This window comes from Herpailurus yagouaroundi, unplaced genomic scaffold (assembly GCF_014898765.1).
Source record: "Herpailurus yagouaroundi ecotype Mexico unplaced genomic scaffold, PumYag 253, whole genome shotgun sequence".
Taxonomy (NCBI): domain Eukaryota; kingdom Metazoa; phylum Chordata; class Mammalia; order Carnivora; family Felidae; genus Herpailurus; species Herpailurus yagouaroundi.
Window position 1 is genome coordinate 7824299 of NW_024412470.1, and position 15862 is coordinate 7840160.

At 47.1% G+C, this 15862-nt stretch overlaps 1 protein-coding gene across 3 annotated transcripts in view; it reads right to left on the bottom strand.

Moving 5' to 3' along the window:
- Positions 1 to 15862, bottom strand: part of PBX1 (PBX homeobox 1) — a 295876-nt gene that overhangs the window by 45469 nt on the left and 234545 nt on the right. For all 3 annotated transcript variants that reach the window (XM_040460949.1, XM_040460951.1, XM_040460950.1), the window contains 2 exons: positions 9577 to 9821; positions 3311 to 3501 (listed from right to left, as the gene is read on the bottom strand). In XM_040460949.1, coding sequence (XP_040316883.1) covers positions 3311 to 3501; positions 9577 to 9821 — 436 coding nt within the window. The remainder of the gene's footprint in view (positions 1 to 3310; positions 3502 to 9576; positions 9822 to 15862) is intronic.

Consider the following 15862-nt stretch of genomic DNA (forward strand, 5'->3'; position numbering starts at 1 on the left):
ATGTTTCCCCCCCCGCTTAGTTATTCCAGTGGCTGCTACAGCTTCTGGCAGAGACTAAAACTCAATGAGATACACAAATCCAAACATGGGCCAGTCTAACCAGACCTTACTGGATGTCCTTCCCTCCTGTCGTCTTCCGCTTTACTAACTACTTTTTACGGCATCCCTCTCTCGGGGTGAAATGCAGAGGTGTTCTTCTGATATCTGATTATCTTCTTAGTGTCGTCTCCAGCAAAATGTTACCAAACAGAAGTTACAATTATTGCCTGAAAACCATCAAGAGTGTTCCCAAGTTCTCTCTCTTTCAACTGAGAAAACCGTGCTTATGATGCTGACAATAACTTTACCAAGTTTGATAGCACAGTGTTCGGTACATACCAGGCGAGAATAAATGTAGAATGAATGAGTGAGTGAATGAATGAATGAGTTCTTCTGGCACTATTAAGTCAATGGAAGGAAGAGAAAAAGGATAGGATGTGAACGGACACAGCTGGACCAAGCGCTCAGCTGAAGGGTATGGAGGATAGAGTTCTAGAAAGGCGTAAGAGTCCAGCCTGGCATCCACGCCCTCCCCCGAGTGTGGCCGTGACGCTAAAAAGGTATCATCCTCTGTTCAGGGAGATGATGTTAAAGCCTTAAAATAGTGAGATTCTCTTGCTGGTTTCCGGGAAGAAAGCAAGCAGCCAAGATGAGAGCTGGCCATGGAAAGAGTGGTTCGTGGGAGCCGGGACCTCGGTCCCACAACCACAAGGCACTGAATGCTGCCCACGGCGGGAATAAGCCTGGAAGAGGAACTGTGTCTCTGATGAGGTCACGGCCTCAGCTGACACCCAGATTACAGCTTTGTGAGACTGAGTTAAATTGTCCCCAGACACCTAAACAACGGAAGCTGTGTTGTAATAACGTTGTGTTGTTTGAGGCTGCTAGATTTGAGTAATCCGTTAGGTGATCATGAGAAACTAAGACAAGGAGTGTTACATAGCAAAGCAGGACCCTTCGATTCTACATACCTGTTACATTACAAAGACTAATCCTATTACTAAGTCAAAGTCCCCTTGTATTTCGTCTGTCTTCCATCGTATCTTTCAGGGATGAAGCCCTGGCCATCACACGCATGTGAATATCAGCACCGAGTCTGTCTGTCTTTCTCACCAAGGTTTGTCAAGTTAGCTCCCCAATTACAGCACAGGAAGCAAGCAAGGAAATGAACTACCCCAATCAAGAGGTCCACACTTATTTTTGAGGGAGAAAGCCATTTTGCTCAGCCATGGGCTGGCATTTGGAGTTATATTCTTTCACTGATACCAAATATATCCTCAAAATCAATGCTAGTAACAATGACAATAGCTGAGTTGTTTTCGTTTTGAAGCTTGGCTCAGAGGCAAGGATTCAAAGGTTGCAACCAAAGCAGGAAAGAGACCCTCTGTTAAGTGACCGTCCTTCAGATGCCAACGGGAACCATGTAGGCAAAAGCTGGTGGAAAGGACAGCAACTGTGTACAAAGCTCGCCTCGTTTGGGGTCTGACCTCTAACTGCACACAGCCCAATTCCTGCGAGAAGAAATCCAACAAGACGATGATTCTGCGCCTCCCTTCTCCCCGGGTTCTCTCTGCAAAAAAAATCCAGTCTGGGCCCAACTTTTCTCTTTTTCAGGAACTGCCAACACACATACCAGCTCCAGAATTTTAACCAGGGGAGTTTCCATGGGGATGGAAACAAGCCACGCAGAGTGGCGGTGGCTGCAGCACGGGCAGGGGACCGACCCAGACAGAGGTCACCAGTCACCTGCACTCCGTACTGTGTGCAACAGCCTGCTTTAAAGAAGCCGGGCTGGCAGCGGCCACGAGGCCAGGGAGATCGACGCACAGGGGCCCCGCTTCAGGGCGACGCTGCCTCCCCCCCTCCAGAGTCTTCCCCAGCTGGGAAAAGCTGTCTGTATTTTCACTCTGTCCTGACTTAACCCTCTGGCATTCTGGGGGCCCAGGGATACATTTTGCTGGCTGGCAGTCTCATTTCATGCTCCGTGCGACCCAAAACACACCGAAAGAAAGGGAGTTTAGGAGATGCCAGGAGTTTTAGAGAGGTCTGTGGATTGCAAAGACCACAACTGTGAACAGAGAGAGAGATACAGGTGAGAGAGCTGACTAAGGCACGACAGTGGCAGTGAAAAAATTCTACCAGGAGCACTGAGTCTTTCTGTCTCACTGAAAAGGTTCAAAACTATAAACGATGACATGGCACACTCCCCCGACATACCTAGAGCTTTAATAACTAAAATCACAGATGGGGATGATTTTTAGGGATCGAAGTAATGAACGATGAAAGCCGCATTTGTAGAGGTTGGCTAATCTAAGGGGGAGCGTGAGTCGCCAGGGGCGCCCACACTCTGAAAACGTGGCCGCTGGAACGATCATCAAAATACTCCTCCGGAGTAAATGAAAGATAGGATTATCACCAGCTTGCAGGCCGCGAAACAGAAGTTAAAGGAAATCAGTGAGAGATGCATAAACCCACTGGTCGAGAGAGTAAAGGACCAAGAAATGATTGCTTGCTCTCTGTTCTGTTTTTTATCTTTTTTTTTTTTTTTAAAGGACCTTTCCATCCAGGGTTTCTTCACTGGAATTCTGTGAACTCACACGTGAGGTCAGGAGTAGCACTGCCAGACGGAACACATCAAGCCCTGATTGAAAATCTGGCGTCTTATCAGACCAGCCCCTGCTCCTCTGGGCCCATGGACCATGGCCCCAGTCATCTCCGTCCTCCTAAAACTTAGCCCGGAGTCCCGCACGTGGCAATCCGCTTCCAAATATTTGCTGAGCTGAACTGAGTGCGCGCCCTGCCCGTATGTACGGTGGAAGAGATCTCACTCTCAAACCGCACTGTCCTGCTGGGGGACGCGCGTCACTGCAGCGTTCAGGAAGACCGCTAGGGGCCCAGAGCTACGACACGGCGGTACCGAGTGCTATGAAAACAAACGTGCAGCTTTTGCCCTCACCCAGCTTGGTCATCCCCGCCGCGCACTCAGAGGGAGCCGCGATGGTGACGGCAAGCATCCGTCCCCATCACACGTGCTCCCGGAGCTGTCTGAAACCAACGGCTAATCCGGTCTTGCAGCCTCCCGCTCCCGACCCAAGAGACTTCCGCAGGCTGCCGTTCGGCGTGGCCTTTCACCCGATGAAAATGGAGCCTGTGGACAGGGCCCGCTGTGGGTCCCAACCCCAGATCCGGGATGCCCTCCCCACCCCCTGCCCCGCCCCGCCCGCCCCACCCCGCCCCTGCCAGCGGACAGGCGGCCCCGTTGGCGACTCACCGCGCGTCCAGAAACCGGGAGCGCAGGATCATGACGGCCTCGCACGTGCTCTGCTTAAGCTGCATCTGGATGGAGCTGAATTTGCGGTGGATGATGCTGACCATACGCTCGATCTCCTTGGGGGAGATGGGCCTGGTCCGGCTCTGCTCCCGCAGCAGGTTCATCACGTGGGTGGTAAACTCGTTGCACGCCTGGAACGGCAGGACAACAAACAGGGGCCGTGTGGAGGGTCCGGGCCCGGACGGAAGGCTGGGTGGGCTTTTCTAGACACTGGCACAAGGGAAGCCAACTCACCCCACACAAGTTTGTGGGGTGTTGTCACGCCAGAGGGATGAAGTAAATGGTTGCTTAGAAACACCTTGCATCCTGTTTGAATTTAACTTTTGGCCACCATGGACATTTTTTTTCTTTTAAGGGAAAAAAAAAGAATTCCTGTTTTTCATGATTTACTGTAGTTGAAAGGTGAGAACACTAATCCTAGTATAAAACGCACCCCACAGCCCGGGGCACCTGGGTGGCTCAGTCAGTTAAGCGTCCGACTTCAGCTCAGGTCCTGATCTCGTGGCTTGTGGGTTCGAGCCCCGTGTCGGGCTCTGTGCTGACAGCTCGGAGCCTGGAGCCTGCTTCAGATTCTGTGTCTCCTCCTCTCTCTGCCCCTCCCATGCTCGTGCTCTGTCTCTCAGTAATAAATAAATGCTAAAAAAATTTTTTTTAAAAAATGCACCCTACAGCCCTTCACCCCAATGTTAACAGCCAGAGACAGTTGGGGGGCCAAATACCACATAAACTTCTGCCTTGCTCATTATCTCTGATATATTAGAACTTCCAAATGTTTGATTTTCGGATACATCAACAGCCAAAGAATGGAATCGTGGAATTAAAAGCTAGCCTTCCCGGGAGATTTTGCATCAACCTATTTCTCCTTTTACTTTTATTATGAGAATTGCCTCCTCTGTCGGCCTTCGGAAGACCCACTAAAGCCACGACACAAAAGGGATCTGTCCTCAGAGGCCTTGTAGAAATAGCATCAACACATGATGTCGAGGATTCAGAAGCCATCTCTGCAGAAAGGAAAGCTCTCAGGTTAGACTAACGTACCATCAGCTCTGGAAGGGAAGTTAAAGATCATATTTCCCACCTTCTTACTTTACAGTTGGGAAAACTGTGGCTCAGAGAGAGGAAGGGCCTTTTCTGAAGGCACATGGCAAAAAAGGACCAGCTGAGTCAGGACCCTTAACACTTCCTGTTCCAGGCCGGGGACTTCCGTCCAAACTTGCTCCTCTGAACATCACTACCCTTCCTGTGGTTACTATTTCTTAACATCTGAAGTGTGGTTTCCTTAGCTGAGCGTTCAATAAAATATCTATGCACAGGTTAACTCACAGCAACGTTATACAACTCTATTAGATTCGTAACGAAAAAGGCAAGACGATCGTTGGACAGCTGAAGAACCAAGGACTCAAAGGGCTCCAACTTAATATCAATAACAGAAACACAACCATTCGTGAGAACACTGCACGGCCCCGGTTTTTCCAGCGCAAAGCCTTTCACATCTGTCAAGAATGCAGTGACAACAACCCACTCGCTGTTCGTTTCTCTAAGAAATCCTTTGAGGTTGGTTGGCCAAAGATACCTGGGGAGCCGACTGGGCAACGTCTACACTGGAGACTGGGAGGTCTGGTCTTTGACCCCGCCTCCCTAAGTGTCTGGGCAAAGCCTATCACTACTCCGTGTGCCTTGTTGTACGCATCTGAGGGTGTAGATTTAATCACTGCAAACCTGTAGCAAGGCTAGCAGCAACTACGGACCTGTACAGTGACCTGTGGACGGAGTGAACCGTGCTCGCAAACACAGGGGAGCACGCGAGAAGGGCCTGGATGGCCTGCGCTCAGATCCTGCCTCTGGGACTCACTTAGCTGTGGGACCTTGGAAAGTTGTCTAATCTCTCTGTGACTCGTCTTCCTCATTTGTGAGTTGGGGGTGGCAGCACCCACCTCAAGGGGGATGGTAAGGGTCAGATGACTTACTAGGTGTGTGTCTGGCTGCAGAAGGATGTGTCCGGGTGCCAGTTTCCCTCTTGGTAAAAATAAACAGGGTGATAAACACCTGCTTTCTACTCTGCAGGCAAATGCTGAAGATAAATCCGTAGATCAGGTCCAAGTAGCATTTTGCTCTCCACTAAGAAAATTACTATATAAACCCAAGATCTGTATGATAAGCTTCCTCCCTGCCCACCCAGCCCCCAGTTGTAAACAAAGGGAAGGACAGAAAACCTGGCATCCATTTGGCTGGATTCGATGAGGCCACGGGGTGGGGAGTGCCGGGTTAGGCACACAGCAAGCATCCCGACCGGCTTTGTGGGCAAACGCTGCACCTCGCTGGCCTGCAGCCTCCTGACCTCGTGGGGGCTCAAAGGGAGGAGGGGCCGGATGTGGGGAGGCATTGTCAAGGGCACTCGCTCTCCGCTGGGAAGCCGCAGTGCTGGGCTCACAATAACGCGCTTCATTACAGGGAATAAAAATACTCACAATATCTGACGTTTATTCAAGGCATTTCGTCCTGGGGCCCTTTCTGCTCTGCCATAAACAGACAGTGGGGTCTTTTCACCCACTGCTGAGGTGGAACGAGGCAGCTGCTCGGGAACACACACTAAAAGAGCAGAGGCGAGGCCCAAGTCCACGTGAGACGGACAGAGCATAACGATCTGGGGTTTTCCCAGGACCTTCACTACCCATGAGTCCTCCTCAGATCCCGCCAGCTTCCACCTTGGGAAGCTGGGCTGCCTCTGTTAGGTCAGGTGTTCTCGAAGCGCCAGCAATGGGGAGAGCTGGGGTTACAACTCGCTAACTACACAGAACCCTCGGAGGCTGAAAGTTTCTGTGACGGGGCCGACTCCACTGTGGACAGTCATAAAGGCAGTCACTTTCAGGAGGTGCCATTCCGGGTGCCCCAGAGACCCCGAGGATTTCGAAGGGACCCTTCTGAGGTTCCAGGGCAACGGCGTTTCTGGGAGCCGCAGACGAAAGACAAGCCCCCGCCTCGAACATTCTGCTCAGCGGGACAGAGTTTTAAGTTTCTGTCCTGCACTCTGTTGAGCCCGCCTTCTTCCCTCACTCCTTCAAAGTGGATTTGGTGCCAATCTCGGCAAAGAATATAACTAGGATTTAGGGTCCTCTTAGCCGTGAACCTGCCAACACAGCCCAGGTCAGCCTTACAGATTCAACCCCATCCACGCCCCAGCAGCATTATGTACGAAAGCTGGAGAACCCTGGAGAGCCCCAAGACCCATCACTTAAAAAAAATGTATCAGCTGGAATAAAATTCAGCTTTCTGACATCACGGTGTTGTCTGTTAGAATGCATCAGTTCTCATATACCTTAGCTACCTACGTGATCTGCTGAAAAGCATTTTACCAACCCCATTTGCTGAATAAAATAATTTCTTTCCTTTCTGTCTAATAAACATCTCTAGAAGCTTTCTTTATGGAATAACCTCAGGGTAAATCAAAGGCTGATTCAGGTAGGGGGTTGTTTTTGTTTGAAGGGATGGGGTTGAGGAGGGCGATGATACCTAATTAGCAGAAAGCTAATTGATCGTCTGGTCATCTATCACCACCATGCTAAAAACAAAACCAATAAAAACAACAGAGTCAGCTATTAACAGCCAATTTGGCAAGTCTACCCACGTACTACTAAAGTAAAGGATGACATTTTTACTTTCCTGAAGTTACCTGATTTTAAAAAAAGCTCCCACAAGGAATGGTCACAGAAAGGTGGAGAAGATACATCTCCCCGACATATGAGTGAGGAGTTTAATGCCATACTTTCCCTACAATCTGTTATTTACTATAATTAACAATATAACTAGTATTAATAAATTACTAAACACCCAAAGTGTGTTAAGTAGGATTCAGTTCTTGCCCAGAAACTAAGGAAATGATTTGTTAGTTTTTTTTAAGAATAAGGAATACAGATGATCACCACCCTACTTGTATAATTTGTCCTGTACCGATGGGAGTTTTTCTGAGTTTCTGCTTTCCCACATCTTTATTATTTAAAATAGGCAGATATCCAGGAGCATATTAGCCCTGGCCTCTCTTAGGTACCAGTAATCTAGTCCATGGAAGTAACACAGGACAAGCTGACTCCCTCTCTGTCTACACAAGTCCACACTCTCTCCATACTGAGTGCAGTCAGGTGGTGTTCTTATAAGAGCCCATAAACTAAGGCTCAGAAACTGGATTCCAGGGCAAGCTCTGCCCTTCACAGGATGTGTGACCCAGATACACAAGCTAAGCCTTTTGATCTCCATTCCCTCACCTGTATCAAAATGGAGAGGGTGGCAGTTCTGGTCCCGGGTACCCAACCACAAAACTGTCTTGAGAGACAAGTGCAATGCTGTTGGCAACAGCGTTTTACTCATTTTGGATGAGCGGAGAACAATGACCAGGGGGTTTAAATCAAGTAAACAGTCAGTTCTTCTATGTTGCTGGCAACCTGAGCTAAGAATAAAGCCAGTTTTCAACACCTGCCAGCCTAATATCCATCGCAGTCATGGGTCTAGTGGGGGAAGCCACCCTCTGGGCCCTTCTTGTGCCCCTGGAGTTTGGAGGGAGTTAAATGGATGGCAGGTCTAGATAGGTTGTTATAACCAGGCTTAATCTTGAAGGTCAAGTAGGAACAGCACTGAGTAGGAAGAACTCAAGAGGCTAGCTAGAGACCTTTATAGGAAATATCTCCATCTGTCTTCCCAAGCTATCCCACAGGTGAGGGCAGACTCTGAACTCTACAGTGATGGATCGGGTTGGAGAAGCTCCAGGGATCAGCCCGCTACCTGGGCTCAGCATCTCCTGAGATCTTGGGAAGTGTCTCCATGAGCCAACACTGTGGCAAGAATGTATGTTGTCTCCCGAGAAGGTGAACAGAAATGACTCACAGGTTCTTACCACCAGATCGCTTCTCTTTTCCTCCCCTCAAACCCTCCCCAGGCTTATCTGATCGTTGAGCTTCCATGCTTGGCTTCATGCTTCACAGCAATTTTTTTCCCCCTCATAAAAGAAGGGACTCGGTAGAAATCCATTTCAAAGGTAGACGGGAGTGCAATAATGAAACTTTCTTCGCTTTAAAATTTAAAATGCCTATTTCTACTTTAAAATTTAAATTTTCTATTAAGTTTGCATTTGCCTTGTACCTAGATAGTCCTGAGTGGACTGTACAGGGTCTTTTGATTTGCTTTTGCTCCCTCTTCTTTCGTGACTCTTAGAAAAGAAAGCCAGAAAGCCAGCAATTTGATGGAAGTTAACTACAGAACTTCAGGATAATGCTGCATTCAAAAATCTGACAACAAACACACCTGTCGCCTACTTGTGGAAGAACGACTGGTGTAAGGGCCTTTTGCTCCTACTGACCACAGGAAGCAGAATGGATACGTAAATTCCTGTGGGTGTGCGTAGAGGGGAGGGTCTCTTAGAGAGAGGAGCTCTGTTATTACGTACACTTTACATACTGCTTTGTAATTTAAAGTCTTTCTTATGCTCTCCTTCATATGGTCTTTGTGGTCCTGTGATGCCAAATGCACAGCTCTTTGCCATACATCACCAGCTTTTGGGTGGAATATGTGGACCACTGGGTCCTACGGGCCATCCGTGGAGTGTCAGGACTGGAATCCAACTTTGTTGCCTACAGGGGTCCCCTAAGACCTTCTACTCTTCTTCTGGAGGGAGGTGAGTATCCTATTCTGTATCATATACAAAAAGAATATGTTTGACTCTCAGTTGAATGGAGTCTGGGTACAGCAGGGGCTTTAAGGCTATGTTTTAGTATCCTTTCCCGTAGGATTCCATGAGTACCCAGAAGATAAGGAATCCTCCCCCAAATGAGCAAACAAGGGCCCTAGGAACCCAGCGACCACCCCACAAATCAGGTGATGACTCTGCTAATGACCTCTATTACCCTGATGAGACCTGACTGCACGCCAGGGGCAAATGCTCTGGAGCCCCAGCCTGAGTGTTTGTTATACTGACTGGTAATGTTTCCTGAAATCATCGCTTACAACTTACGTTTTTAAAATGCCTTAATGTCCAGTGTGCCTGGGTTTTTAACAGTGGATTTGGTAGACTCGAGGATTTGGTGGACTCCATTCTGACCAGGGACTCTGTGTTGAAGCGCAGAGGCTGGCCCCTGGGGTCTGTGTAAGCCCCTGAGTTAAGAGGTTCTTCGTCCTTCCTAAAAGGTCCTGGCACCCGATGCCCTCATGGCCATGGTTACCTGCTCGTACTTCTCCAGCTCCGTGTGGTAGATCTGTCTGATCTGGGACAGCTTGGCTCTGTAATCGGAGTGCTCCACGGAGTTGTCTGAGCCCGCGCCTCCCGAAGCCGCTGCTGCGGCTGCGGCTGCCGCCGAGCCACCACCCTTCTCGGGGCCCGCCACCCCCTCGGCCAGCAGCATGTTGTCCAGTCGCATCAGCTGGGGGTCTGTCGGCTCCTCCTCCTGGGCTCCCCGGATACTCAAGACTGCAGAGGGACACAGTGGGAGGGGAGGGTTAGTGGTAACCCAAACGAGCAAATGACAAAAAATAAAAACAAGGCTCAGCAAATCACCAAAGAGCTTGCAAAATGGCATCTGCAGAATGGGTGAGGGATCAGGTGAGGGGATACCGAGAGTAGGGGGAGAATGCCAGGAGAGGACTGCTTTGTTCCAGAAAGTAATGATGCTCCAGTTACCCAGAACAGTCCAATTCACAGGGGCAGAAGGTAGAGGGAGCTGGGGACAGGGGCCTGGGAGTCAGTGTCGCATGGGGACAGAGTTTCACATGGGGAAGGATGGTGGAGTGTCACACGGAGACAGACAGTGGTGACGGCTGCACTACTGAATGCACCTAATGCCGCCGAACTGCACCCTGGACGCTGAAAAATGGTCAAAATGAGAACTTCTGTTATGTCTATTGTACCACAAAGAAAGTTCAAAAGTAAAAAATTTAATTATAACAGAATATAATCTTCACGTTCATCCCCAAACTGCCAAATTTTTAATTCAAGAAAAGACATTTCCTTCTTCGTTTCTAATTTTAGATTTCCACGAGTTTGTGGTTTTACACTCATTGACTCTGTAATATTTGATCAGCCCGAATTTTCACATTTCCAAAATAACCTAAGCCACGTACATCCAGTCATTTTGGATGGAAATGTTGAGACCTTTCCTGCAGACCTGCAGGGAGGGTAGAGAAGTCTAAAAAGGCAAGAAGATATCTTGCATGTCAATGTCAATGATTCTTCAATAAAAAAATAAAATAACAAAACAGCACGAAGGCAAATTGGCCGTCAAGTGGGGAATATTCATCTCTGGACACAGAGATCTCTCCATTCCAGGGGAGGACTCTGTCCTGTTCGAAACCAGGGTGAGACCCATTTAACAAGCTGTTTTGGACATTCGGAGAAGCCAGGTAGGGTGGAGGAGCCTCAGATGGATGAGATGGCTGCTTTTTATTAAAACGCCGTGGCCACTTGGGTGGGGGGAGTGGTTTGGACTGGAAGAGATCAAGTGTTTTAGTAAATCAGCAGAAGAGCCAGGCAGTCTCTTTTTACTACCCTCATACAACCTGCCATAAAATAAATCACTCATCTAAACCCAGTCTAGCTGTCAGCAGCCAAGTCTTTGTTGAGAGGGAACATGAAAAGAATTTCCAATTAAAAAAAAAATGGAAAAAAACTGGGGGTAAGTCGTGGGAAAGGAGGAGACAGAGTCCTACATCCGTTTCCGTTTGGGGATTGGGATAGCAGGCATGACGTGGCCCGACAGATACGCAAGCACTGGAATGACCCGAGAATCAAGAGCGGTTTCCAGGTAGGGTGTCATCTGGGGAGCCCCAAAGGGGGGGTGTCAGTTTCAGTCATCTCCCGAGCCCCAGCCAGGCAGCCCCACGGGGTCAACACCAGGAAGGTGGGTATGAGCTCAGTACGAGGGAGCGTATAAATGCTCAGGGCATCCTATCACACAGAGTATCAGCATGACCACACGCTCCTGGCTTCCAACAGGCATGACAAAAAGCAACCTCGAGCGTCGTTCGGAAGGAAATCCCAACTCCTGTGCTGAAAGGGACCCTGCAGCTGGGCTCTCACGACACATGAGACAGCCAAGAGGCATGCTGAGTCACGCGGCCCAAGAGGGGCAGTTAGAGCAGAGGGTAAAAGGCACCGGGTAGAAGGGCAATGAAATAAGAAAGGGTGGCGGGAGGGAAGGGAGCCAGCTGGGGTGGAAAGGAGGAAGCCTGTGCACCTGTACACAAACACCATGCACGACCGGCCCCGTTCTGCGTTCACACCGGAATCCTTAACGTTCTGCTTCACCAAAATAAAATTACCATACGGGGGATGGCATCGTTGAAGTTTGCTTTGTGGACTTTTTCTTTTCCAGTGAAATCCTTCTCTTGTCGGTCCAGGACACTCACTGGGAAATTGCCCCTTTGACTGATCTTTGAGTAACGTTTGGTCATGTTACTCTGTCCCTTGAATTTATTTACCCAAACCTCCAAAGTCCTGTGAAGAACCCATCACCACTAACAGAGGTTTCCTTAAGAACATAATTCAATGCCGTACCCATTTCCTGCACTAGACACCCTTCCCGTCCCCAAAGGAACGAAAACAATGGGATCACCCAAGCACCCGGTGGTACAGTCCCTCTTCTCCGCACCTTTGCAAGTGAGGGCATTCGTGTGTGCGGTCTGCGGGCGCTTCTCTACTGGATTTTATTTGGTGAATTGTAATTGCGTTATCAACAAGAATATTTATGGGTCGTTTAAAAGTAAAAGATTCACCTCTGAGCCATTCTTTTACATTTTTTTTAATGTTTACTTATTTTTTTGAGAGAGAGAGAGAGACAGAGCGCGAGCAGGGGAGGGGCAGAGACAGAGGGAGACACAGAATCCCAAGCAGGCTCCAGGCTCTGAGCTGTCAGCACAGAGCCGGAGGCGGGGCTCGAATTTGTGAACCGCGAGATCATGACCTGAGCCCAGGTCAGGTGCTTTGCTGACTGAGCCCCCCAGGCACCCCTCTGAACCATTCTTAAGAAACAAATGTAACTGCCCCACTTTAGCTTGGGCATTAATTAAATTGTGCCGGGGCAAAATTCTACTCTCTTATCCACTCGACTGAATCTGGTGTCGCATATCCTCCAGAAGAGGCCACGGACTCCGGGAGAGCAGCCCCTGCACCCTCCCCACCCCCTCCAAGACTGCCAAGAACCCCCCACCCCAAGATGCTTGAGCCAATGGTAATGCCTCCAAGTGGATCTTCCTGGTCACTCCATAGCCAATCCCTAGTGCACGTGAAAGATCTTATGATAATTTCTGGTCTCAAGGAAGGTAGCAAAGAGAAAGAGAGCGATGTCATCCGAATGGTCAGGACTCGCCCCATGAGGGCCAGCCTATAACCTGTCTACCCAAGATGATGGCAAAGATGCTGAGACAGCACATGAGCCTGGGACAACCTCACTCAGTCTGTCAGTTTATTCCATTAGCAAAGTTCAATTAGGAGAAAAGTAGGAGAAGCAGGGATAGATAGTCACAGACCAGAGGTCTGGCCCAGTCCCTCCACGTACTAGGCAGGGAACCACGGGCATGTTACCACCACCAACATTCACTTCTGAGTGTATTTTCCCTTTCCAGACCCTCACGGTTTCACCTACCCCCTATTCTCCACCTTTTCTTTTTAAAGTCATTTTTAAAAACATTTTATTCATTTATTTTGAGAGAGAGAGAGAGGGAGAGAGAGAGAGAGGGAATCCCAAGCAGGCTCTGCAGCTGTCAGCACAGAGCCTGATATGGGGCTCGAACTCACGAACCATGAGATTACCACCTGAGCCAAAATCAAGAGTCGGACGCTCAACTGACCGAGCCACCCAGCTGCTCTCCACCTTTTCTTTTCTTTTTTCTTTAGTTTACTTTTCTTTTCTTTTCTTTCTTTTTACTTTTTAAATTTTTTTAATTTTTATTTATACTTGAGAGACAGAGAGAGAGAGAGAGAGAGAGAGAGAGAGAGCGCAAGCAAGTGCAGGGGAAAGGCAGAGAGAGAGGGAGACGTAGAATCCGAAGCAGGCTCCAGGCTCTGAGCTGTCAGCACAGAGCCTGATGCGGGGCTCGAACTCATGAGCCGTGAGACCATGATCTGAGCCAAAGTCAGAGGCTCAACCCACTGAGCCACACCCAGGCGCCCCTCTACCTTTCCTTTGACACAATCGATGGGATACACAAACTCTCCACACAGACTCTGCACACCCACCTAATTAACATTTTGTTGGTCTCGAAATCCAACTGGCTTTAAATAAAACAAGACAGAAAATTGCTGAGATCAGCAAAGCACACTGAAAGGATACACTGTGAGCCCCAAACCACCATGGAAACTTCAGGTCAGTCACACAGTGCAAAGCACTCATCTGTATTGACTCTTTTTTTTCCCCCCTGCTCAGGTAGAAAGGACAGATTTAGTTGAGGGGGGAAAAACACAGTGCAAATGTTAGCACTTAACTTAGCTTTTATATCATTGTACGGATCCTATGTATCATTGTAAGCAAATACTCCTTAAAAAGAAATTTGGATTTAGTAAGATTTAATACAGCTGGTTTCTAAACGTGGCCAGTAAGAAACTGGCCTGATGGAATACAGTGCACCTTAGCCTAGATGTTGCTTGCATTTATTTAGTTATTAAATTTTTTTTAAGTTTATTTATTTATTTTTGAGAGAGAGAGAGAGAGAGCACAAGTGAGAGAGGGCAGAGAGATAGAGGTATACACAGAATCAGAAGTAGGCTCCAGGCTCCGAGCTGTCAGCACAGAACCCGACCTGAGGCTTGAACCCATGGACAGTGAGATCATGACCTGAGCCGAAATTGGACACTTAACCGACTGAGCCACCCAGGCACTCCTTTACTTATTTATCTATTTATTTTTTTAATATTTATTTTTGGGAGAGCACAAGCAGGAGAGGGGTCAAGAGAGGGGAAAAGAGGATCCGAAGTGCGCTCTGCACGACAGGCTGACAGCAGAGAGCCCGATGCAGGGCTTGAACTCACAAACCACGAGATCATGACCTGAGCCCAAGTTGGACGCTCTACCGACTGAGCCACCCAGGTGCCCCTGTTGCTTGCATTTATACTCAGAATTCACAACTCATAAATAGGTCCCAAACCAGAGAACTGATGAAAATGAATAATATAAAGATGGGGGGAAGGGAGCAGTCCTCTCCAAATTATACCTTTTAAATGATACTGAAATCATAAAGAAAATAAAAACTTTCAGGGTATGTGTCAGACTCCCCCACTATGTGTGTGTGTGTGTGTGTGTGTGTGTGTGTATACACATGTATACATATACACTCACATAATGTATACATATATGATGTGTATATATAATGTATCTGTATAATGTGTGTATATATTGCATATATATAATGTACATATATAATGTATATATACTGGGTGTATATATGTGTGTATTCATATAATGTGTATATACAATGTGTGTATATATATGTAATGTGGGTATATATATATATAAAGTGTGTATATAAAATGTGTGTATATAATGTGTACAAATAATGTATATGTAATGTGTATACATATAATGTGCATGTAAGTATATACAATATATATATAATGTACATATATATAATGTATGTATATAATGTACATGTAATGTATATAAATAATATATAATTATATAAGTGTATGTAATGTATAATGTGTATATAATGTACATATTGTATGTATATATAATGTGTGTATACATAATGTATCATAATATATGTATATATGTATATGTAATATATATATGTGTATAAATAATGTATATATAATGTGTGTATATATATGTGTATATGTCTATATAATGTGTATATACTGTACATATTGTATGTATATATAACATGTGTATATAATATATATGATGTGTGAATAAATAATACATATATAACGTGTGTGTATATAGTGTATAATGTGTGTATATATGCATATGATATGTGTATGTATAGTAACAACATAAGCAAGAGAACACATTCATCTTCCACTACTTCACATAGAAGATTCTGGTTCTGATGGTCTTGGGCTGTGTCTCTATGCTTGGAGGAGGCATCCATGGCAATAAACCGCATACACCTTATTTCTACCCAGAAGGAGAATCCGTGTGAACCATTATAAAAATGGGTGTTGGGATTCACGGATACGGAAATTGTTCAGCTAGTCGGTTTAAAAAAAAAAAAAAAAAAAAACTTCCACCAACATTAAATAAATAAATGAAAAGGGTGATATGTCTAAGCAGAACTGATGCTACCTATTTATTGCTTGAAGCCAGCACACTGGTGTGTAGGAGACAAAATGATTATTTAAAAGCTCCTTTTTATCTCTGTGGCACCATGCAAGACTCAAATGAACCTTTCGCCAGGACACCAGAGATGTTAACACTCATCCTCCAAGATCCAATTTCCACCAGCGGAGCTGTTACCTAATCCAGCAACCATCACATATGATCAGGTTTCTGCTTCTCTGATGGGCGCCCTGCGCTCTCT